The 26,259-nt window shown below is 45.8% G+C and overlaps 1 protein-coding gene across 1 annotated transcript in view; it reads right to left on the bottom strand.

The window, feature by feature from the left end:
• WASHC4 (WASH complex subunit 4) overlaps positions 1 to 26,259 on the bottom strand; it is a 987,939-nt gene that overhangs the window by 507,948 nt on the left and 453,732 nt on the right. Inside the window, exons 23-24 of the mRNA XM_085653223.1 lie at positions 10,023 to 10,097; positions 9,819 to 9,923 (exon numbers count right to left, since the gene is read on the bottom strand). Of these exons, the coding sequence (XP_085509349.1) occupies positions 9,819 to 9,923; positions 10,023 to 10,097 (180 nt within the window). The remainder of the gene's footprint in view (positions 1 to 9,818; positions 9,924 to 10,022; positions 10,098 to 26,259) is intronic.

Raw genomic sequence — 26,259 nt, forward strand, 5'->3', positions numbered from 1 at the left:
CAAACATACTTTCTACATAGTACATATCGCTCCCCTGATAAGATATACAGAGCAGTAATACTTGACAGTCCTGTATGCTTTCGCTGCTCACACGTCCTGGCTGATTTTTTTCATAAGACATGGTCCTGTCCTAAAATAATACAATACTGGGAAAGGGTGGTCACCAAACTCTCTGAAGTCATAAGCCTTGAGCTAGAACGTTCCCCGCTATCGATCCTACTGGGGGGACTTGTGCAGACCGGGCAGGCACTGCTGGTGGCCAAGCGTGACATCGCGGCTCACTGGAAATCTTCCAAGCCCCCGACGATGTCACAATGGAGGCATGGAGTGGACAGGTGTGCCCAGCAAGAGAAACAAGTGTATGAGGCACGAGGATCTCTGGCTAAACACACAAAAATAAGGAGTAAGTAGTTTGGGGTGGGGGTGTGGACGCATTGGGAGGAAGTTGTTGTAAGACTTTGCATGAGATATTACCCGCTGTTATTAATATAATTTTGATGGCCTTAGCCTATACTAAGGGCCTTTGTGTTGGTTTTCAATGTGACCTGTTGCAACTGCAAGAAAACAATAAAAATGTGTTTATTCAAAAATTTGATGAAGCCAATCTTGCCGGCCTGGCTGATGTTTTTTTTGTTGTTTTTTTTTTTACTTTGGCACTGGAGAGAAAATCTACAAGGGGTCTGTGAACTGTTTCAGTTACGAAAGGCCTTCCCCAACGTATGCAATATACTTTCCAACCCTCCAAACGCACGCTTGCATTTCTTCTCCATCACTGAGTAATGAGGTTCAACTGCTTCCAGTGCTGTTTAAGCAAAACCACTGATGTACTCATCATGACTCCTTACATCTCCAAGGCCATAAGCACTTGCATTTATCATTATGCAACTGCTATACCTCTCAACAAAAGGTTGACTAGAAAGAGCTTCCACCATCATCTCCATAATCTTTACAAAAGCATCATCACAGCTTTCATCCCAACTGAATGTGGCATTTTTTTCAGCAATAGTCTGAATTGTTTGGTCAAATCAGCAAAACCGTTTACAAAGTTTAAATAAAATTAGCCAATGCCCAAAAAACAGACTAACTGATCCTTATCCTCAGGGGCCGGATAATGATTTTGGTCTAAAGCCAGTCCCAGATTAAACAAGACCAAGGTATTAGATTTCCTTTGCCCTGAAGACACATTTTTCTTTTCTAACCCCCTTTCCCAGTAAAATCTGGAAGACCTTCTCTAATGTAGAATCATGTTCATGTACTGAATTTGAAAAGCTGAGAATATCTTGAAATGCAATGACAAGAAAGATATCCTTCAGCATTTCCAAAAGCACTCTTTGAACTGTGGATGCTGCTGATGCTAAACCGAAAGGCATTGTAGGTGCTGGGGTGCCCTGCTCCCTCCAGACATTGGCTCCAGACACATTTTCAATGCTGTTTCAAGGACTGAGACCGCAGGGCAGTTTTCTTTTTGGTGGCTTCTCCTGTTTCAGGGGATGGGTCTCCCTGACATCCATACTTGCGTCAGGCCCAGGGGGATGGCGTCCACGGGGTGAAAGTTGGTATAGGGAGCGGAACTCCACACACACATCCTACCTCTTGAAAGTTGAAAATAAAGGTTGTGTCGACACCTGTGGCTTGGCCCTCCTGGTGGAGGGGGGACCTGTCCTCTACCTGGGCTCTTTGTGCTCCCTCCTTGTGACGGCATCTTGCAAAGCCCCTCGGAAGCTAACAAGTGAAATGCCTTCCCTGTTGCACTACCCAGGGCCTTAGGCAGTTTTGTCCTCCTCCTTCCTGTGTGTCATAATAGTAGGAGGACACTTCCACATTTGGGAGGGGGATGTATATCCACATAAAGGACTAGTCCACAGAAGTCTCAGGGGAACCCTCCAGGGTCCTCCAGCAGGTTTATTTACCCATCTGTTCTTCTGAGAGCACAAGACAGCCAGTGCCACTGGACGTGGGCACACCCATCCTAGTCCTGGGGGTCAGCTGAAGTTAAACTCCTTGTAGGAGGCTGGGTTAGTATATAGGGCACACTTTTTAAGTGAAACACCTTCAACTAATCCATGCAAACCTTATGATGATTTTAGTGGTCTTATAAAGTTCTCTAAGTGGTAGCTGTGGAGAGCAGCCTTTAGGCTTATCTTGAAAGTGCTAAGCAGCTTGTTTCACCAGATCTTATCATGTAGTGTAGGTTAAACTAAAAAGAACCACATAGTGTATATATAAAAATAGTTCTATGAATTACACAACACTTACTAACGCATTGGTAGATCTCCTACCCAGAGATATAAACACAAAAACACAAGAATACTTCAATTGAAACAGGTAAGCACAATACACAGTCGTCTCCAGGGGGAGACCAAACCATATACTAAAAAAGTGGAATGCGAACTGCGACCAAAGTCGGAACATGGACTAGGAGACATAGAAGAGCTGGGGACCCAAGGAACCACCCAAGGTAAGTACCCAGGAACCCCACTGAGGCTGTGTGCAGAGTGGAAACACAGCTGTGTACTCAATAGAAGTCAACGGGAAAGTCGCGGTTGCAGTTTTGAAAAAGACCGACCCTTCCCAGTGGATCCTGACGAAATCCCGTGAAGACAGAAGGTTGGAGAGTCACCACACCCGTGGATACCCCAGGAACCAGGATACCTACACCAGAGACGCCAGATGCATAGGTGCGAAGTGGCGTCGGAAACTCCTGTTGATCACAAGGGAGGACTTCAGGAAAAATGTCGCTGGAGAAAACTGTGCACAACTCCGATGGAATCCAAGGGCAGATTCTTGAAGTGAAGACCTGTAAGCAGAGGAGACAGTGTCTATGCCTCTCGGAGGTGACCAGGAGGCACGGAAGAGCAATGCCCACCGATGGTGGACGGTTCACGTGAGTTGACTAAGAACTTGTCGCTGCAGTTCTGAGGATCAGGCGACGCTGAGTAAGACCAGGAGCCGTGCACAAGCTGTCCCACGTCGGAAGTCGTGAACAAGGGTGTCGGTGTCCAGTGGGAGCATCAACAAGCCTTGGCAGCTGCAACAGGCATGGAAAGCGAAGAAGGAGAAACGTTGGGTCCAGCAAGGTCCAAGGGACTCACCACAAGCAAGGGAGTCAGGTCAGGCCTCATGAAGGGGAGTCCACTGAAGCAAGAGAAGACCCTTAAGAGGACCCACAGGCCGAAGACACAGGAATCGCAAGAGGGCCTCAAGCAGCTCACCAAAGATGAAAGCCCACAGTGCAGAGGATGCGGTGAGGACGCTGATCTTGGCAGGAAGAGAAGCTGGAGGCTGGAGCTTCTTGTAGCTTGAAGATCTCTGGAGTGCAGAGCCAACAAAACTTGGAACAAAAAGTCAACGTAGTGCACATGGTTGGGGTTCTGACGAGGGATATTGGCATCTACATTTGCAAGAGGACAGGTTCAGGTCTCGAGGTAGTTGCAGAACCACCACCTGTGTGGCTGTGCCTTTCGAATCCCTCGGGACGTCAGGAGCAGCAGACCGGTCAGCTTAGTTAAAGTGCCTGTGGATGCAGGTGAGTGAGTCCTTCACTCCAAGGGAGATTACTTCAGGTGTCCTTGATGCTCACAGGTCTGATAAAGATCTTGGAAGAAGCACCAACACAGACAACGAAGAAGACTTACAGAACAGTGAAACCAGGAACAGCAGGAATCTTCCTTGATGCAGTCTCGGTTCCAGAAGAAGTCCAGCGAAGTCCAGGCCCTTTTCAATATCTTCATGACCCCTTTGGCGGCGTTGGCGGAGTCATTTGGGGCCCGGATCGTATCCTATGCAGACGACACCCAGCTCCTCTTCTCGTGTAAGAGAGGAGGAGACTTTGATGGGAAGAGTATCCGGGATTGCCTTGGGGCTGTGTTTCAATGGTTCCAACTGAACAGCCTCAAGTGCAATTCCGATAAGTCCGACGTACTTTTCTTTGGGTGCGACACGGAGCCAGACTGGCAGGCTTGGTGGCCTACCAATATGTTCCCCCCAACTTGCTCATCCCAAATGGCTAAGAACCTGGGGGTTAAGATGGACAAGGGGTTGACCATGAAGTCTCAGATCCTGGGGGTGTCGGGCACTTGCTTCGGCCTCCTTAGGATGCTACGGAGGTTTCTTCCCCTCTTATCGGAGGAGCACAGGAGGCTGACTGTGCAGGCTCTGATAGGCTCCAGGCTAGATTATTCTAACGTTCTGTACCTGGGCCTGCCAGACTACCTGCTACAGCGGCTCCAAATTGTGCAGAATGCTGCGGCGAGAGCGATTTTTGGCTTGAACAGACGCGTCAGTGCTGCGGGCTTGCTCCAGACCCTGCACTGGCTTCCAATCCGCAAGCGGATTGCCTTTAAGGCTTTGACCCTGACATATAAGGCTCTCCATGCGACGGGAGCAAAGTACCTCCAAAGGAGACTTGCCTTCTATCGACCGGCGCATTCTCTGAGATCAGAACACCTGTTTTTGGCGTCTGTCCCGCGAGTAATGAGAGCGCGCTTGGGAGGTCGTACTTTTGGACTACTGGCGCCACAGCTGTGGAACTCTCTGCCTCTTACACTGCGGGGAGCCACCAGCTTACTAGCTTTTAGAAAGGATCTCAAATCCTGGTTGTTTACTCAGTAGGTCCTGTCTCGTTCGTTGTTTTTCTTTCTGTCTGTGTCACTTTTTCTCTTTTAAAGTGTTATGTTACCATACTGTAGTCTACCTTAAATAAAAGCGCCGGGACACTCTTTTTGAGTAGCCGTGCGCTCTATAAATGCCATTTTAACATAACATAACATAACATAACAGGTGTCCAGACGGTCGAAGAGTGATGTGGTTTCAGCCTTGAGTCCTGTCCCACGACCAATCTGAGGACCCACCCTCAGGTAAGCCCTTTTACACCCTAAGAAAGGGGTTAGGACAACTCCGGGGTCCCTCCCTGAAAAGGGACTGGACAGAGGGGAGGATACTACGATGTCCATTGTCCAGTTTTGCACCAGATCAAGAGCCAAGGGCTCCCAGAACAGGTTTCAACTGGATTATGCAAGGAGGGCACCAAATGTTCCCTTAAAAGCAGTGGCGCTGGCTAGCACCCCCACCCCAGCCCAATACATTAAGTCTGGGAGGTGATCCCACCTCCCTGTGACAGGAAACCTACTGTTCTACCTGTCCCTGCTTGATCTAAGCTCAGAAGCAGGAGGCTGGGGTCGGCAGCAGCACTAGCTTGCTGGCAGACCCTGGAAGGCTGTTACCGGGAGTACAAGAGGCTTACCGGAGAAGCCCCCCAATGCATGGAATCATACCGGTAACGGTGTTCAGGTATGATTCCAACACGTTTGATACCAAACATGCCCAGGTTCGGCACAGCCACTATATAGTTAGCCATTGCGTAATGACGATGGCCACTATATGTATCAAAATGGCTGATCACATTTACAAAGCCTGGAGAATTGACTCCGGGGTTTATAGGGGTGTCCCACTCATGCAGGGGCACCCATACATTTAAAACCCAGCACCCTCCTTCAGGATTGAAAGGCCTGCCTTAGGGGTGACTTTTAGGTTTTAAGTGTAGTGACCTCATATATAAGAAAACGTATATCTGTCGTAAGTGGTGCTAGCACCAGCTTACACAGGCTGCAATGGCAGGTCTGTAGTCACAGTTTGAGTGGTCTTTCATTGGTGGCATAATACAGTACCATTTACTAGGGACTTATAGGGGTACCAAATGCAAAAACAACAGCTGATGGACAGAATGCAGAACAATGTCATACATTCACCCCAGTACAGAGATCTGGGCCTATATCCATCGCCCAGACGTGGGTCCCGTGCTCTCCATGCCACTGGAGTCAAGCTATCCTGGCTAAAGAGGGGTGAAACCGGTCCTAGGATGCTTGTTTCCAGTCCAGGGATGACCTGGCCTGGCAGTTCGGGCTGGACTGTTCCCATTGGGCACAGGGTCAAGACTGATTTGCATATGGCTGGGTTCAAATTGGAATGGCATGGTGAGAAAAAAAACGATGGATTTAGGTCCAGATCTCTGTACTGGGGTGAATGTATGACATTGTTCTGCATTCTGTCCATCAATTGTTGTTTTTGCACTTATAGGGGTACACCAGTAGACAATTGTGTAGGTACAGAATTACTTACCATGGCAAATTTAGGGAGGAAGCACAGTGACTGGGGTCCTGAATGGCAGGATCCCACTCAGACTAGTCAAAAAACATACTGACACCAGCAAAAAGTAGGGGTAACCATGAAAGCAGATCCTACTTTCGTACACAACTCCCTCCCCCCACCCCTAAACGAAAGGAGATGAGACTAATCTTGCCTAGCTGAGACTTCATTTTCTAAGTGGAAATTTCCGGAGAGTCCATCTGTGTTGGCTTGGTTACTCCCAGGTCTATGTTCCACAGTAAAGTACATACCCTGTAGGGAAATGGACCACCTCAAATGTTTGGGATTCTCACCCTACATTTGTTTTAGCCAGTAGAGAGGCTTATGGTCTGTCTGAACAATGAAGTGAGTACCAAACAGGTATTGCCTTAATTTTTTCAAGGCACAGACCACAGCAAAGGCCTCCCTCTCAATAGCTGACCAACGCTTCCCACTGGGTGTCAACTTTCTGCTTATAAAAGCTACTGGTTGGTCCTGGCCATCTGCATTAAGTTGTGATAGAACTGCACCTACCCCTATCTTTGAAGCATCTGTCTCGACAATGAAGATTGTGGAGTAATCAGGACTTGCAGAATGGCAGCAGTGCACATGGCCTGCTTCAGGTCATCACATGCCTTCTGACAGCTAACTAACCACTGAACTTTCTTAGGAATCCTTTCGAGGTGAGATCATTAAAGGGCTTCACTATGGACCCATATCCCTTAAAAAACCTCCTGCAGTACCCAGTCAGGCCCAAGAAAGCTCTGCCCGGAGTCTGGGTAGTGGGAGCAACCCAGTCCATTATGGTCTGGATATTGCTCTTCAATGGCTGAACCTAGCCCCCACCTACAAGGTGGCCCAAGTACACAAGCTTGCTCAGCCCTATCTCGCATTTTGTGGCATTGATAGTGATGCCTGTCTTTTGCAGATCCTCCAGAACATTCCTGAGGTGGACCAGGTGATCCTCTCAGGTGGAGCTAAAGACAGCAATATCATCTAGATATGCTGCACTATAGGCTTCCAGACCTGTAAGAACTGTGTTCACCAACCTCTGAAATGTGGCAGGTGCATTCCTCAAACCAAAAGGCATTACAATAAATTGATAATGCCACTAGCAGTTGAAAATGCTGTTTCTAGCTTGGCATCTTCAGAGAGTCTGATTTGCCAGTAACCAGAAGTCAGGTCAAATGTACTGAGATACTTGGCTGAGGCCAGAGTATCAATCAGCTCATCTGCCCTGGGAATTGGATGGGCATCAGTCCTAGTGACTGCGTTGAGACCTCTATAGTCTACACACAACCTATTTTCTCTCTTACTATCTTGGGTTTGAGGTCTGGCACAAGAACTACAGAACTAGCCCAAGGGCTAACAGAAGGTTCAATGACCCCCAACTCCAGCATCTTTTGGACCTCAGTCCTGATGCAATCTCGGGCATGGTCAGGTTGTCTGTAGATTCTACTCTTGACAGACAGACTCTCACCTGTGTCCACTCCATGGGTACAACAGGTGTTTTGACTGGGAGTCAGAGAGAACAAGTTTGGGAACTGATTGAGGACTTGCCTACCAAGGCTACTCCATCAACTGATCCATCAACAGGGTCCTGAGAGAGGAGATCAAGAAGAGGATCACTCTCTTCCTCCTGTCTCTCATCAGTTGCCATGAGCAAGCTCATGTCAGCCCTGTCAATAAAAGGCTTTAGGCGGTTTACATGAAGAACTCTGATGAATTCTTGGAGTGCCTAGGTCAAACAAGTAAGTAACCTCACCTTTCTTTTCAAGGATAGTGTGGGGGCCCCTCCACTTGCCTTGGAGAGCTGCTGGGGCCCAAGGCTCCAAAACCCACCCTTTCTGTCCTGACTGGTAAACAGTCAGCACAGCCTTTTGGTCATGCCAAGCTTTCTGAAGCTCCTGGCTGGTCTCCAGGTTTTTGCTGGCCTTCTTCTTGAACTGAGCCATGCTATAACGCAGTCCAAGGACACAGGCCACACTATCCTGTTTAGGAGGTTTGAGAGGTTGCTCTCAGTCCTCCTTAACCAGAGACAATGGACCTCTAACTGGATGTCCCAAACAGAAGTTCAAATGAGCTGTAGCCCACCCTCTTCTGAGGAACCTCTCTGTACGCAAAGAGAAGGCAGGGTACTGGGACATCCCATTTTCGCCTGAGTTTTTCTGGGAGTCCCATTATCATACCTTTTGCCTTTCAACAAGCCCACTGCACTGTGGATGGTAGGGTGTGGTAAACTTGTAGTGTACACCACACTCTTTCCACATGGCTGTTATGTAGCTAGACATGAAGATTGTACCTCTGTCTGACAAGACCTACTGAGGAAACGCCACTTTGGAAAACATTCCCAGAAGGGTCCTAAGTGGAATAGCTTCTGGATACTTTGTGGCATGGCCACCACCACTAAGATGTAACCGTGATGCTGTAGGAGGGTTTAAAGGACCAACAATGTCTATCCCTACCCTCTCAAAGGAAACCACAACCACTGGAAGTGGAATTAATCTAACCCAGAGATCTTTTCTGTCGGAGTAAAATAAAGTAGTAAAGGTCAACCCAGCAACTGAATGCACACCGGAAACTCCTCTCTTCCTCCACTTAAGCAGGAGATTGATCACAATGACCTTGGACTACTGCAATATAAATTGTGCAGGCTTTTGCAAGAGCAAAACCAAATAATTATGAAGACAGAGCACCAGCCTACATGATGATCTTATTCACTAGCCTGAATTCTCTCAACACGTTAGTGGGTCAAGTTCCAGTTGTCATGCATCATGCACCAGGTGTACGGGCAAATGGTGCATCTACCAACAACATTTGGTCCTTGTATCTCGTTCTGACACCTAAGGTAAGAGTATATGTTTGCACTGTGACAAGTAAATATTAAACAAAATAAAAGGAGGTAGATCCTTCTGAGTCCTCAGCTTTTGTTTATTCTCACTTCATCACAAGGCCTGGCTGAACGGTGTCTGTAGTATTTTTACAACATCATTATTCCCAACATTGTTTTCCAGTGTTGAAGGAATAAACTGGCGTCTCTAAAATGTCCACTATAGCTGCCTCAGCAATGTCAGATAACGGGGAACACTTAATAGCCTCATTTTGATGCCATAGCACTTTGAATAGCTGTACATAAGAAAATACAAGTCACTGCCTTCTCATATCAACATTCAACATTACTGTGACTACCTCTCATTTAATTTTTTAATTTTCACTACATTTTGCTACATTGGGCTTCAATGAGTGAATAGAAGGCTTAATAGAAGTAAACACAACAGCAGCAATAGACAGTGAATTTCATTACATCAACTAAAACGAACTACTAAATCCGCTATATAGTGGTTACATTTCAAGTACAGAACACTTACACAAATTATTATTGGCTGAGAAAAACTGAGCTGCTCAATGTACAGTGAATGAAAAACTATTCACTTGCCCCGTTTAACCTAGGCATATACGAAAAGCCACACAATGCCCAAATTTAAACTCACAATATTTTGCCTCCAACCATGGCTACATGTGGGTGTGTTTAAAAGGATAGTCCTCAGACAAATGCAAATCTCAGAAGAGTGGAGAATGTATATTGTTTGCAGTAAAATAATCAGAACATGAAAGTTTGATAGTCTGCAGCTTGACATGAATTAAATGTAATGAGTTTTTCCGGTTTTGTGTTTACAGATAAACAGATGTCATACCGTTGTGCTCATGATTCCAGTACCATGGGTTCTGATAGAGTTGGCAATGTGTCGAATATTTATTGTGTTCAAATGCTTGTTGTTGCTGGTTCTCTCAATGAAGATCTATTAAAACATGCAGTGAAGGATTAGTAAGTACCATTATTTGCTGTACAAAATAAAATCTTAAAAATCATCATCAGAATTACTAGAGTGTCCCTTTACCTGATTATTGAGATTGTAGAAGTAGCGGGACACAAACACATGGATATTTCTCATAATTTCCAAAACATCCAAACCCTAAAACAAAACAAGGTAAAAGTAAACAGCAAGAAATCTTCATCCAACAACAATATTCAGTGCAGGACTTTTTGTTATCAACAAAGAAGCCTAACTGGCCCTGTGAAATCAGACTAATGGATATAAATGGTGGAAAGGAGAGTATTTCATACATAAAAGTAGTTAACACAGGTGTGCCGTGTGCAAACAGGGAAAGTGCACCCTATTACATGGAATATGCTGCCCCCAGGGCACCCGCAAAAACATGCTGCCCTGGGGGCAGCGCATTCATGACAAAAACAGAGCAGCTGCTTAAAAGCCGCTCTGTGTTTCTTTTTTTTTTTTTTAAAAAAACCTTTATTCGTATAATTCAGATACACTGCTATTCAGCCGACAACCCGGAGGTTCGGCAGCTCCTCAATCGACACGTGCAGTCATCTACAGCTCTCATACAGGATAAAAACAAAGGTTCCAATTTTTAAAAATGAACACAACAAGCAAGGCAATATACATCATAAGTTCGCGTCAGCTCCCAGCGAGGGGGCGGCCCCATTTCCAACATCAGTTCAAGCCACCGATTGAGAGGAGGAGGGAGAAGCAGAGGCGCTAACATTCTAACAGAGGTGCATCAGAAATACCCAAGTCGGACGTGAGGCTAGGGGGAAAGTTGCTCCTCTAGTGGTTCAGTGGCAGGAGGCAAACATATGTAGCCCCTACGCTCTGTGTTTCACAGTGCAGGCGGTAACCCGCTTGAACTTTCAAGGGGGAATTGAGATCCACTTTCAGGCAGGTGCAGTGAGTGACAGCTGTCTCCTGTTAGGGGATGTCTGGGGGGGGGGGGAGGGGGGATTCAATGGGACTGTTTCTAGAAAGCTGCCATCAGGGGACGCACTGTCAGAGCGCCTTTGGACAGCTTCTTTGCCTCTGTGCTTGTGTCTATAATACGGCGCGGGCACGGAGGCATAGGGAATCATCCCTCACTTGCACGGGGCCATGCTCCCATGCAAATAAGGGCACGCCCTCTGAAGACAGTGCTGGCACTTTTTAATAATATCACAAGCAGCTGCGGCCCCTTTTGTAATACCAAAGTGCTTTGGGCGAGTAAAAAGGGAGCGAATACCATTTGCGCCTCCAGGGCACTTCAATAATATGGCCTCAGTTAGCTAGATTGTGCTCCACAACTGGGTGCCAGTGGACAACCACCACCAGGCTTCACCAAGAACAGCAAAGTCCAACCTATCTCAGGGAGAAGTTTTTTTTACATTCCTCAAATTCTAATCACTACCTTCAAATCACAGACATATGTAAAAAATTACAACTTTTTGCTGACATCTCTAATAAACTCTTTTGAACGGTCCTATGTCTGCCCAAAGTCTCCCGCATTGGTTAACACTGGTCATAGGGCTCAAATCAATGCTGACTGGACTTTTAGTATGAAGCATGAAGGAACAGCCAGGACACCCTTGGGAGTAGCCGCGCGCTCAATAAATACCAGATAATATAACAAACAGTTTTGAGATGCTTACTTGGGCCCAGAAGGTGCTAGAACCTTCAGTTTGTTTTTCAGATTTTTTGTGTGTTCTTCTATTCACCTGTTGAAAAAATCCTTTCCTCTTTATAAAGTACTGACCAGGAATTTCAACACAAGCCCAACTGTATTGTAGGGTGAGGATAGGGGTTTCTTACATGGTCTGGTATTATATGGTATCCCTGTGTAATACACTTACCAACCCCTTTAGGACCAAGAGGTTTAGTTTGCCAAACCTTCAGCTCAATCCTGAGTAGCTGTGGCTCCGAGCAGCAAGGTTTACACAAAGGAACAAGTGTAAAGCATTTAAACTGCATCAAAACATTTAAAGAAGAAATCGACAAGAAATCAAAGAAATCCGAAGCAGGGCAGTTCTTCTTCGTCCCTCTTCTAGTCCAGTCAAGATCTAAGTTCTGGGTGCCACGACTTTCCTTCTTTATGTAGAGAAAATCAAGAGCTGGAGTTCACCACCCACACCGCGTTGGATATCGCCTCCGTGGAAAGCTTAGTTGACTTCCCACTTACCCCCCTAATTTGCATATTGCTGTGTAGGGCCCCCCATAATATGCCCCTCGTTCCCTAATTATTGGGGGAACAAATATCCCACCTAGTAATTAACCATGCTAAAATATTGTTAAATGGCAACTTCAATTACTAGGCCAACAACATGATGGGTGGTCCATGCTAATTAGAACTGACGGACCTACTCAACAGGCTGAGCTACGTCCAACATGTGACATCTCCCACCTATATAAAAGGACATATCCTTGATAAAATCTGGGCCTCCAATCTCACAGTGTCCACACGATTGGTGTCCCCATGCACCTGGTCTGATCATTACCTAATCAAGTTTTCTCTTAATAACTTGATTATATCCAAGCCCCCAGCTAAGGAGGGTCTAATGGCAAGGAACTGGAATCACACCAACACTAATGCCTTTTGTAACTCACTGGTGACCACGGCTCCCACTATTTAGATCTTGGTTAACCAAAGTGAAGATAATATTAAATCACGGCTAACAGCAGCTAGTAATATCCATGCCACCCTTAGGAAAATCAAAACAGGCAGGTGACATGATGCCCAGAGATGGTTTAGAGAAGACCTAAAACTCCAAAAACTAGCCCTGAGCCGCACTGAATGCATCTAGAGATGGAATTACTCTCCAGATAAAAAAGACACTTAACAAGCTCAACTTAAACAATATATTAATATCCATTTTACAATCTAAAGCTACTCACTTCTCAAACAAGATTTTGAACTGTACAAATAAATCTAAAGAAATATTTGCGATTGTCACTGAGCTATTTAATCCAGAAAGAGTTACAGCAAAAGTAGTTCCTACTCAGTGTCACTTTGTAATTCTCTGAATGCTTTTTTTTGTTGATAAAATCACTACTACAGCATCCCCGTTAACCCTCCCCTTGATGCCCTGCCGTCGGTCTCCAAAAACCTTCACTCTCTGGATCAATTCCGCGTAATTAGCAAAGAAGCCTTCTTAAACTTGCTGACCAAAGTTAAATCGGGATTGCCTGCCGACTGCTGCACTCCGCACATTCTGAGAGAAGCTTTCTCTGCATGCCCGACCCTGCCCTCTGTCTTCTGAATGACTCATTAAATCAGTGGTCTGTTCCCAGAGTCTTTAAAGAAGCAGTAATAGTTTCTCCTATTAGGAAAACTGGTGCAGACCCTTTGGTACCGTTAAACTATAGCTCCATCTTGCTGCTCCCCTTCTTGGCCAAGGTGTTGGAAACCCATGTTGCAAACTGTCTCTGCTCTTTAATCAAACAGGCACTACCAAAGCTCTAGCGCTCCTTGCACTATCAGCGACTTTTGACACGATCAGCCATGAAATCCTGGTGGACCGCATCAGGGACGCAGGAATTCAGGGATCTGCCCTCAAATGGCTCCCGTCTTTCTTAGTTGGTCGTTCCCAATCTGTTTGCTTCTCCCAATTCACGACTCCCAACGTCAAGCTGACCTGCGGCATGCCGCAGGGATCTTTGCTGTCCCCACACCCGTTCAATTTGCACCTTCTCTCATTAATCCAGTCTTTAGGAGAAAGAAAGTTGTGCACCTTTAATTATGCAGATGACTTGCAATTGATCTTCACCATCTACAACACCCCTGACTCAATCCTGAATTTCCAGACAACTATGTTCCATACGCATAACTCGATGAATGGTAATCATCTAAAGCTGAATCCGGACAAAACAGAACTTATATTTGTTGGTGGCTCTCGAAATCCATGGAAAATGTTTGGCCTGCTGAGTTGGGAACACCTCCCCTACCATCCTCTTCAGCTAAGAGTCTTGGTGTTACAATCAATAGCGACCTTTCTTTGAAGTCCCAGATTGGGACGGTACTCTCAATCTGCATTTTCCAGCTTCGGAAGATCAGGAAAATTAGTAGATTCTTCACTACGGAAGCCCTTATCCAGGTCGTTTCATCTCTGGTTATCTCTCAAATTGATTTTACCAATTCACTCTATTTCGGCCTCCCGATGTACTTAAAAAGATTACAGTTTGTGAAAAATCAGGCAGCTAGACTGATTTATCATCAGCCGAGATGGCAACACGCCACTCCTCAATGAGGAAGCTACACTGGCTACTAGTAACACAATGCGGTGCATTTAAAATTGGATATTTCATCTTTAAATCGCTTCACAACACTTGCCTGGACTTTGTTTCTACTCTTATCCAGAGGTATAGTCCCGCCCGCAACTTGAGGTCATCCCAACTGAACATCCTGGTCCTAGATTTGCAGTTTTGGCCCCTCATGTTTGGAACTCTATCCCCTTTAACATCAGATCCTGTACAAGTTACCTTCTATTCAAGAGGTTCTTAAAAACTTGGTTGTTTTCCCAGGCGTACGAATGACCTAACATAAGCAGGCTATTCCTATATTTAGCACCAAGAAATCAATTGGTGTATGTGTGCTCTGTACATATTTTTAACATAACATTTAACATAACAATGCTCTCAGGGTATGATGCGATTGGTAGCCAATGGGCTACCAGGTTCCCTCCCTCCTGATGACCATTCCCTAGGAAGTGTGGCATCTGGCTTTCTTAGGATGCACTACTACCAAGATGGCAGACCCCCTGTCTTGGAATCCAGAGCTCCATAGTCCAACCCAGAGGTGTGGTTACCAACGGGCTATACGCCCCCGAAAAAACAGTTTGACTACAGGCTTCCCCTCTAATTCCCGAGTGCCAGCTAATCTGCCTACACAATAGGGCTGCCCCTCTCCTGAGTGTTCATCGATTGCGCTTCAAAGGCGGTATCAGCTTTGAAGCCTTTTGGGCCAACAACTGTGTGGTTTCCTGCAGGAGGGAGGCAACCACTCTCTCCAATGCAGTCCCCTATTGTCTCCTTTATGGGGAGCCGTTAGTAGGTCTCCCCAGGTAGGAAGAAAGCGGTCTATGGTTCAAGCTCCATCAGAACCAAGTTGAGCTTGAGGTAACAAGTTGTTTAATACCTTGGAGTATCAACTTTGGTCACACGTTAAGGAGTTAGCACAGCTGAGGAGTCGGCGTGTAACCATGCACTCGCCAACGGGGCGACCAAATCGCTCTACAGTAAAAGGAATATGCTACTTACCAGTATGCATCTGTTCTTGGCATGTAGAGCTGCAGAGCCACACACTTAGGACAGTAGATCGCCATCTGGTGTTGGGCTCGGATGCTTGCAGGTTGTTGTTGTCTTCGGAAGAAGTCTTTGGTCACGAGATAGGTGACTCCTCCCTTGGACTACAGTGCGCATGGGCATCCACTCCATCCTCAGATTGTTTTTCGCCATGATGGGAAATGATGGAGTTTGTAAAAAGAGGGAGATGTCCATGTGTAATGTCTAAGTAAGACGATGCTGGAACAGATACAGGTCCCGGGGAGATGGGTAGGCGTGTGTGGCTCTGCATCTCTACATGCCAAGAACAGATGCATACTGGTAAGTAGCATATTCCGTTCGAGGCATATGAGCTGTAGATCACACACTTAGGATAGACTATATAGCAGTGTCTCCCCTAGCGGTGGTCACCTATATCGGTTGCAGCAGTTTGGAATAAGGTTTTAAGGACAGCCTGACCTACAGAAGCTTGTTGTTTTGCTTGCACGTCAACACAGTAGTGTTTAGTGAAGGTGTGTGTTGTAGACCATGCGGCTGCCGTACAAATATCTTCTAAGGGAATGTTTCCTAAGAATGCCATGGAAGCCCCTATTTTGCGTGTGGAATGCGCTCTAGGGGGAACTGATAGTGTACGTTTAGCCTTGTGGTAGCATATTTGGATACATTTAACTATCCACCTGGCTAACCTGGATTTGGAAATGGGGTTGCCTTTATGTGGTGGAGAGAAAGCAACAAACAATTGTTTGGTTTTGTGGAATAATTTGGTTCTGTCAATGTAGTAAAGCAGGGCTCTTTGAACGTCTAAGGTATGAAGAGCTCTTTCAGCTACCGCGTCCGGATTTGGGAAGAACACTGGTAGCTCAACTGATTGGTTAAGATGGAACGGAGATATGACTTTTGGCAGGAATTTCGGATTTGTTCTAAGAACCACTTTGTTGCGATGTAATTGTAGGAATGGTTCTTGTATGGTTAAAGCCTGGATTTCACTTACCCTGCTAAGGGATGTGATAGCAATAAGGAAAGCCACTTTCCATGTGAGGAACTGCAGTTCGCATTTATGCATAGGTTCAAATGGGGGTCCCATGAGCCTTGTAAGAACAATGTTTAGATTCCACACTGGAGAGGGTGGTAATCTGGGCGGAATAATCCTCTTAGGGGCCTTCCATGAAGGCTTTAATCGCAGGTATTCTAAATAGTGACAAATGTTGTCGATTTTGTGAGTAGGCTGCTAATGCTGCTAGGTGGAGACGTATGGATGAGTACGCTAAATTACATCTTTGCAAGTGTAGTAAGTAGCAAATGATGTTCTGGATGGATGCATCCAGTGGGCGTATATCATTTTTAGTGCAGTAAATGGCAAATCTTTTCCATTTTGCAGCGTAGCAGGCTCTAGTGGTAGGTCGTCTGGCCTCTTTAATAATATTGATGCAGTCTGGTGGTAGGTTGAGGTAACCGAACTCTAGGACTTCAGGAGCCAGATCGCTAGATTCAGTTGACCTGGATCTGGAGCACTTTTTGTTGAGTGGTCCATTTGCCCTGAGTGGTGTGTCCTAGGAGATGGGCTTCCCATCCCGTGAGTGATGCGTCCGTTGTTAGCACTATTTGTGGAAGAGGCTCGAGGAACGGCCGCCCTTTGGACAGGTTTATTGTGTTCCACCATTTTAGAGAGCGATGTGAGCGGCTGTCCACCAACACCAGATCTGTTAGTTGTCCGGAGCCTGATTCCACTGACGTGCTAGACACTCTTGCAAGGGACGCATTTGTAGTCTTGCATAAGGCACAATGAAGATGCATGACGCCATCATGCCTATAAGTTGCATGAACACTCTTGCTGGAGGAGAGTGTTGGGTTTGAAATTTTGCGATCAGAGCTTGTATATTGGCTATCCTGGCTGAGCTATGCTAGGGCTTTAGAGGTATTTATGGTGGCTCCCAGATATTGATGTATGTGGGAGGGTTGGAGATGAGATTTGGGATAGTTTATAGTGGATCCCAAGCTGTGTAAGAGTTGAATAGTTTGGTGAGTGTGTAGAACGCATTTGCTGAATGAGTTGGCTTTTATTAGCCAGTCGTCTTGATACGGGAAGACATGAATTTGTTATCTTCGGAGATGCGCTGCTACTACTGCTAGACATTTGGTGAATACTCTGGGCGCAGTTGTTACCCCGAATGGAAGGACTGTAAACTGATAGTGTTGTCCGTCCACCACAAACCTTAGGTACTTCCTGTGAGCAGGATGTATGGGAATGTGAAAATAAGCGTCCTTGAGATCTAGTGTAGCAAGGAAATCGCCTTGTTGTAGTAGTGGGAGCACTTATTGAAGAGTGATCATATGGAAATGATCTGAGTTTATATACAGATTTAGGGGTCTGAGATCGAGTATTGGTCTTAAAATCCCGTCCTTTTTGGGGATTAGGAAGTACAGCGAGTATACCCCTGTACCCTGATGTTGTAAGGGAACTGGTTCTATTGCATGTTTTTGAAGCAATGAGAGAACCTCTTGTTTGAGGAGCGTGAGATGGTCTGGTGACATGGAACGCTGCTTGGGTGGTATGTGTGAGGGGGTAGTGGTGAGTTCCAGGCAGTAACCATACTGGATAATTTGTCTTACCCACTTGTCTGTTGTGATGGAGTTCCAGACAGGTAGGAACTGTTCGAGTCTTCCCCCGACTGGAGTGGAATGGTCTGGGGGGAGTGGAGGAAAGTCACTGTTTTGTGGCGGGGGAGGTACGAGTGTTGGTATTGCCTCGACCTCGTCCCTTGGTGTGGTTTCCTCTATATCCTCCTCTAAAATATCCTCTACTGGGGGATGTTTGTTGAGAGGTTTTGAAGGTAGAGGAGGTGTCTGCTCCCATATTTTTGGAGGCTCCTCTGTAAAAGGAGCGCCGAAAGGAGCCGCGTGGTTGTGGAGACTGCAATGCTCCCATGGACTTAGCGGAGTATGGTACTTTGTACTTCTGGCTTAAAGCCTGAAATGCGTAGCCAGGCATGGCGTCTGAGGAGTACACTTGTGTTTATTGCTCTAGAGGCGGTGTCTACAGCGTCAAGTGCGCATTTAATTGACGCATTTGAGATGAGTTTTCCCTCTTGTATAAGGTTATTTGCCTGGGTCTTGTATTGGTCTGGCAGGTGTTGTAGCAGATTCTCCAACTGATCATAGTGAGCCCTATCATAGCGTGCTAGTAGGGCTTGGGTGTTGGCAATACGCCAATTATTAGCAGCTTGTGCTGCTACTAGTTTGCCCGAGGATTCTAATAGTTTAGATTCTTTGTCAGGGGGTGGTGTATCGCCCGTGGTTTGGGAGTTGGCGCCTTTCCTTGCGTTGGAAACGACTAAAGAATCCAGAGGGAGCTGTCCTTTGATGTAAAAAGGATCTTCTGGGGCATGTCTATATTTTTACTCAATTCTTGGGTTAAGCACCCTGGCACGGATGGGGTCTTTAAATACTTCTGTGGCGTGTTTTGTGACACCTTTAATCATAGGTAGAATTTGTACCGTTTTGAGACTGTTCAAACGTGTCTAAAAGGAAATCTTCCTCGGGTGCATGGTGACGCCATGGTAAAGTGCTGCCCTGTTTACTAGTTGTCCAAACCCCAGGTGGTCATCTGGAGGTGATGGTTTAGAGGGATATGGTGTAGGGTCAGGTATATCTGGTAGAGGGTATGCCCAATCATCCAATGGTGCGGTATCTGGATCCGTGAACGGATCATTAGGATCACCAGGATCACCCCCTCCCCCTAGGTAATCATCATCATCCTGTGGAGGTGGTGTATGTGATGGAGATGGTAGAGGTAAGGGTGGTGTAGGCAGAGGGGGTGGGGTAGAAGGTCGTATGGGAGAGGAAGGAGGAATAGGTGATGTTGCTGAGTCCTTTTTTATAGGAACTGGGGCAGGTGTTGTGTCCAGTTTCCGTTTCTTACATGGCACTGCAGTGACATGTCCAGTCTTTGGATTAATATAGATCCTTTCTTGTGTTGGATCTGGATGGAAAAGTTCTTGTTCTTCAGGAACAGATTTTGGCGCCGATTTTTTCGGTTCCGATCGAGGTTTTGGTTGATCGGTAGAGTCTATGGCTTTAGGAGGTGTATTATAGTCCTTAGCCGGTGGTTTCGGTGCCGATGAAGGTTTCGGTGCAGATGAAGGTTTCGGTGCCGAAGTTAAGTCTTTCGGCTTGGGGAGCTTCGGTGCCGGTTTATCTATGGGCCTCGATGTTTTCGGTGCCGAGGGTGTCGGATCCGATTTCGGTGCCGAGGGGTCTTTTGTCTTCGGTGCCGAAGGTGCCGGGGGTACAATTACATGCGGCTTACTCGGGCCCGAGCCACCGGAGGTCTTATGTTTCTTCGGAGCCGAGCCCGGAGGCGGGGCTTCTGAAGGGTGTTTTCGGTCTCGACTGAGGCCAGCTGGCAAAGTCTTGACCAATGCCTTTGGTTTTGGAGGGGTTGGGGCAGGGGCAGTGGTACTCACGCGTTGCCCAGGAGTAATGGGGTCGTCTGAGTCGTCTGCTTCGGAGATGATTTGAAGTTCCTCGGAATCTTCTTCCGGGTCATCGGGACCCTCATCAAAGATGTTTTCTGGTTCCGGGGATGGTCTGTGTGCCATCATATGGCGTCGAGCTCTTCGATCCCGAATGGTCTTTTTGGATCGGAATGCTGCACAGGATGGACAGCTGGTTTCGTCGTGTTCCGGTGATATTCACAGGTTGCAGACTTTGTGATGGTCACTGTGCGGAAATTTTGCTCCACACTGGGGGCATTTTTTAAACGGCGTCCTTTCCATGAGCCGTAGGCCTCACGGCGTGGATAGCCCCAACCGCCTGCGTCGACGTCCGGAATCGAGCCGATGAATTCGATGTCGAGTGAAGGTGCTTCGATGTAGTTGTTAGAAGTTATTTCGCTTCGCAAAGCTTGTATTTGAGATTTTCAGCCGGAGTGGAAAAGTTACATCCGACGCAATGGCGGAAAAAAACAATCTGAGGATGGAGTGGATGCAAACAAAAACAAAAAAGGGAGTAGAGAGGTACCACTCGTCCGAGTGGTGGAGGTGGATACTTCCTCCCGATCAGATGCTAATAAACATAGGGATCCACCCGTTGGTTGAGTATGTCAAGAGACTCCCACAAAAGGATTATATGTATCCCACAGCCGTGGAGAATACAAATCAGTTGTTTAGATACCCCTCACACACCAAAAGGGCCCTTGGTGTCATGCTTCATCATAGGGGTCTTCCCGCCCCTCTACGGGACGGGGCGTGCTACGACCTACGTCTACACGGGAGCACTGTTATAAATGAGATGACTATATGTGATGCGAGGGTGTGAGAGGAAGGGTCAGGAGTGGATGGAAACGTGAATTAAAAGAATACCTGGCTCTTTGGTCTAAAGAAGTTTATTATACCGTTTGAGCTGGTATTAGTAAAATGGTGGGGGGAGGAGGAAGTATGCCTCAATGAGCTGTGCCTCCTGATGGTGCCGACATGTTTCGAAGCTTCCCCAAGCTTCTTCTTCAGGACCTTAAGGATCCCTTCCTAAAACTCACAGTGATGTGTTCAAATGAAAAGAGTGAATAAATCAATGTAGGAAGAAAATAACCTCCTATGGTTAATAATGCCTAGATAGGCCTTACATGGTCCATTAACCTAGAAAACAAAAAGGGAGAGAAGCCATACGTCACGTAGATCGAGGATCAATCCATCGTGTGTGATTAGTGATCTGAAAAGGAAGTGATACAATAATCTCCTCTTAACGCTATCCATAACGTTATCACGTGATCTGTGGTGAAAATACTGTGTAACACATAGACACCGACTTTTGACACACAAACATATAACAAAAAGCACACACTCTAATCCGAAAGGAACAAAGTTTCTAAGTTCTAAAAATACACAACAACAATGGGAATCCATGCCAGTGAGAACACGTTAGAAGGTAACAACATACTTGCTGTAAAGAGAAAATTGCCTCATGAGCTCGAAACCGGGTGGTGGGATTGCCCACTCGGCTATCTAAATGGTAAAAGTTAGAAGAAACAAGAAAACGTCCCATCGGTCATAAAAATGGAAGGTGTCCGAGAAAGGCTCCACACTGGGGGCATTTTTTAAACGGCGTCCTTTCCATGAGCCGTAGGCCTCACGGCGTTGATAGCCCCAACCGCCCGCGTCGACGTCCGGAATCGAGACGATGAATTCGATGTCGAGTGAAGGTGCTTCGATGTAGTTGTTAGAAGATTTTTCGCTTCGCAAAGCTTGTATTTGAGATTTTCAGCCGGAGTGGAAAAGTTACATCTGACGCAATGGCGGAAAAAAACAATCTGAGGATGGAGTGGATGCCCATGCGCACTGTAGTCCAAGGGAGGAGTCACCTATCTCGTGACCAAAAACTTCATCCGAAGACAACAACAACCTGCAAGCATCCGAGCCCAACACCAGATGGCGATCTACTATCCTAAGTGTGTGATCTGCAGCTCATATGCCTCGAACACTACAGTTTCATGTTTTTACAGTCAGAACATGTCAAATAAATGTTCTGCCCATGAAATATGCTGCACCCTCCCTTGGAGCTCAGTAGGCCTAACATAGGGGTGACTTACACATGTTTCAGGGCGACTATTGACTTTGCCATGGCTTTCAAATGGCGAAGTCAGATTAGCAGTTTGAAACTGCCCTTTCAGTCTGCAATGGCCTACTGGGATACTCGTATTACTCGTGTCACAACCAGGATGGAACATGAGTGTTGTAATCATTGGGGGTGGTGAGGGGACTCTCAAACTTAAAGGCACTGGGTACAATATACTAGAGACTTACAGGCAAGTTAGCCTATGCGAACTGGGCATAGCCAATGCAACATTCAATTTTTGGGGTCAGGGCACTGGCATGGAGGTCTGGTTAGCAGGCCTCAGTGCACTCTTAGTTCGAAAAACCAGCAGCACAGGCAAAAGTCCTTGTGACCATACAAAAAAGAGGGATTTCCTTGCAGACAGCTCTAAGACATCAATGGTAAAAGACAATACCCATGCTAACTATTGCCCGGGAACCTCTGACTGCCCCAAGACACCCAAGAAAAGGCCTTAGACACAACATGCTTCTTCCAAGACGTTGGACAGATCACGAGTTGGAGCACTTCTAAATTATCTTGATTTAAAATAATTAAGACCCTCCTGTGAAGAAGCAAAACATTGGCACCCATGAGCTACCAAACTACAGTCCCATTACTCATGTGCAATTCCTGTGAAAGACTAAACAAAACTTTGCAATCAACCAATTCCATGATAAAATCAAAAGAAACACCATCCTTCACAACAACCAATGTGGGACAAACCCCAGTGAGGTACTGAGATAGAGGTCGATGATACTGATCAGATCTACAAGAAATATGATGCCTGCCTCCTCCTTATGCTTAATCTCTTTGCATCCTTTGGTATGACCAGCCTTCAATCCCTCCCCCTTTTCTTTTTTACTACCCAATGCAAAAATGTTATTCTATACCGCAGTTAGTTGGTTTGTCACAATCGTTGTCTCAAGCATCAAATGGAGTGAGAGGTTAAGCAGCATTAGAACAGTTCCCCCTATCTTGGTTCCACCATGTAACAGCACTTGCACAGGATGCTGACAAGCCCTGCATTAGTGCTGCGCCTGAAAACTCACACTGCAACTATTTTATGGAGGGAGGTGCCTAGAGCAGATGTTGGCAGTGTAGGTCTAAGCTGTACAATGAATCTGTGTGCAGTTCCCTTAATGTGTTGCTGATCTGAATGAGGTGGGAAAAATCAGGTCAAGCATTTGACAGCGAAATTCAGTTTTACTGGAAACAATCTAATGCATTAAGTTAGTCAATAGGAAGCATCTAAAATCAAAGCTGCTCTGAAGTAGGAAAGCTGGATGTATTCCAACACTTGATGGATGCATAAGGACACATATTCATTACTGATAGAATACCTGTTCACCCACAGTTTGCGACTATCACTGAAAATGGCCAGGAGGAGGTAGAGGGAGTGTTGTGATAGTTGTGGAGCAGGCTGGGGATGAGGAAAAGGATCAGGAGGGGGGGGGGGGGGGGAATGCTGCAGGTGAGTGAGAAAGAGAAAGGCGTGGGGGTGTAGGCATGGATGTGTTTGGTGTGTGTGTGTGTGTGCAAATGAGATTGCCACAACAGTGTACACCAATTAGTGATGTAAACATAGTGAAAATGAAAAATATGGATCAGCACGCTGAGGTTAAGTATGAAGTTGGGACATTGTAATCACAGTTGTGCTACCATATCCTCACCTCATAGATAATTTCAGAAATCCTTTTTGCAAACCCCAGCGAAGAATTGTTACCATGCAGATGTGAGCAGTTAAAGATTAGACCAACTTCATATAATAATCAAAGAAGAATTACATTGATTAATTACAAGACTTATGGAAAGAATGTTAATTGCCTCAAGAAAATGATTAGACAAAATGCGAAAGAACTGCTGGCAAGGCAAAAAGGCAGACAAACATGTTACTTGCCTTGGATAATGCTCTTTCTGGTGAAAACTCGATCTGTGACAGTTTTTTCAATAAAGCAGATTTGCGGGATTTTTTTTTAATGTAGCTCATTTTCCTTCAAGGACAATGGGATACATTTAAAAAAGAAAAATGAAATATTTGTTCAATTTTTTAAAAGTAGGCAGTTGTCCATGGGGACCCCTTCCCGTTTGTGAGTGGCTTACCACCTACTTAAAGTAGGTGGTAAACTGCAAGTGTTTTGTGACCACAAATGCGTTTATGCGTTTGCAAAAACAATGGTACATACCATTCTAACTCGCTTTTAGGAAGGGACGCCTTTGGCACACCCCTTTTTAATATTGATTCGCAGTGTTTGTAAATACCACCACCCTTTTTTGAGGTCGCAAACGGGCCGATTTCCGGTTTGTGACCACAAAAAACGGTCGTACATCTGGCCCTTGTTGTCTAAAACTATATAAAATTCTATATTATTTTTCTAGATTAGTCTTGGATTTCTTTTTGAGCGTGTGTCTCAGTTATGGACTGTATGTACAACAAATGCTCAACACTACACTGATAAGCCTAAGATGCTTGACCACCCTACCACTTATAGAGCACTTGGGATTATTAAAGTAAGCCCCAATAAACCAATTAGGGTCACTACACAAAATAGGTTTTTTTTTCTTTCGGGGGAACAAAAAATCCTGAAAGGGAGACCTTCTGAACAATCAATCTAGGATATGTTCTCCCAGAATATGAGCATCAAAACAAAGTATCCATCTGCCTGAGCTGATAGAGACTCGTAGGTAGGATTACTGTCTTGGGTGCCTTGAGATACAAGGGAAGACAAACCCTTTTTTTTATTTACAACACTCACTCTAGCAGTAGCATGCTTCATCATCGGGTTCATCCTAGCTGCTAAAGGTCAGAATGAGCTCAACTGTATTCCAGGGAGCTCTTTGTACATATACTTTTTTAGTGACCAGGGGTTGATTTTAAAACTTTAAAATTACTCACAGATGCCCAGGTATCCCTTTATTCACGGGGTATATAGACAGCCGCAAATAAGCTCCTTTTTCATTTCTTTTTTTAACTCTACTAATGTTTTGGGATAATTGAAGGGTTTTTCAGCTTTGTTTATTTAATGAAATGAAATACATAATATGCTCCACATATGAGGCCAGCCAGGCTTTCCCTGCACGTGCCTCTGAGAGTACATTCAGCTGGGCCAAGTGAGACTCACTACAGTCAGTAGTGTATCCCAGAAAGCGTGACTTTTTCGGTTTTATTTTCACACGTGCACTTAAGTTTATTGGCTGACTGCCCATAGTAATCAGGGCTGGTTGGGACTTCATTTCCTATCAGGCTTTCACGGTGGACTCGCACTGCACCTTCAGATGTTCATGGAGCATTCCGCGTCGGCTACAGCACACAATGCATCATACCCACATGTGAGCCCGATCACTCATTTGTGAGTAGTACTTGACAATAAAAGTAGTCCCCGGATCCCGTTTTTTAGTTCAGCGAGCCAGGCAGTTTGGTACCAAGTAGGTTCACGGCGGTTTGCAGGACCCTTGGAATCGTGAGTCCCCTTGTAGCCATTGTGCAACGTTAACCTCATACACAGCCCTCTAGACCAGCAGTTGAGAGTGGCAATTTTTAACCTGCTTATTGTGTGTCTTTGTCTTCTGATCAAGAGAAACATCGGCAAAAGTCTATCAACGCAGTGCTCCAGACTAGCAGCCCAGAGTGGTTTCTTTAACAGAATGCATGTGTTTGTTTGCCTTCTCATATGCTAGCCCTATGGAGCTTAGTGTTTGACCAGGGCCAAACCACCATCTGCACCCCGTGGGCCTTGATAATTACCTGTAGGAGTACGTTTTGAAAAAGTGCCAATCTAATGTGCATGCCCATTTTGTTTAAGACGCTAGCCTCCATACCACGGCACACCTTGACATAAGCTTTTTTTAATTCACGCATGGCTTGCAGTGACCACTATTCTCACAATGTAACAAGAGCGAGTGTTCACAGAATATTTTGGCCTCACAGTAGACACAAGACCAGACGTACGCTTGTTCGTAACAAACAGGCTTAGTATGAACAGTATATAAGTAGCACACACACACAGCATGCTTCATACATGTATACTCCGATATTTACCCTGTTGTAACAGCATAAATGCTGTTTGTCTGTTTTCGCAGGTATGGTGCATCTGGTATTATAGTACCAGTCTAGGGACAGACAAGAAGCCACTGTATTGTGAACACAGAATGCTAGCGTGTCTGACGGCTGTCATGGCAGGGTATGGAATGTAACTATGAGACGCAGTGCTACCGGGTGGAACAGGAGTTCGTTATATGAACCGGTGAAGGGTGGAAGCATCTGCTTGTGTTGTACCAGGATCATAGCAATAAGGCTCAGCTAAGCAGTACGTGTGAACGGTGATTCTTCACAGATTTGGCGACGAGTTGCAGCGTAGTCCTGGTACAGAGAACCTATGCGTGAAAAGTGTATTCTGGAGGAAACTCCTTTGGAATCATTATGTGTGTACATTGCAGATGCCGTAAG

Source organism: Triturus cristatus, chromosome 4_1 (genome assembly GCF_964204655.1).
Source record: "Triturus cristatus chromosome 4_1, aTriCri1.1, whole genome shotgun sequence".
Lineage (NCBI taxonomy): Eukaryota > Metazoa > Chordata > Amphibia > Caudata > Salamandridae > Triturus > Triturus cristatus.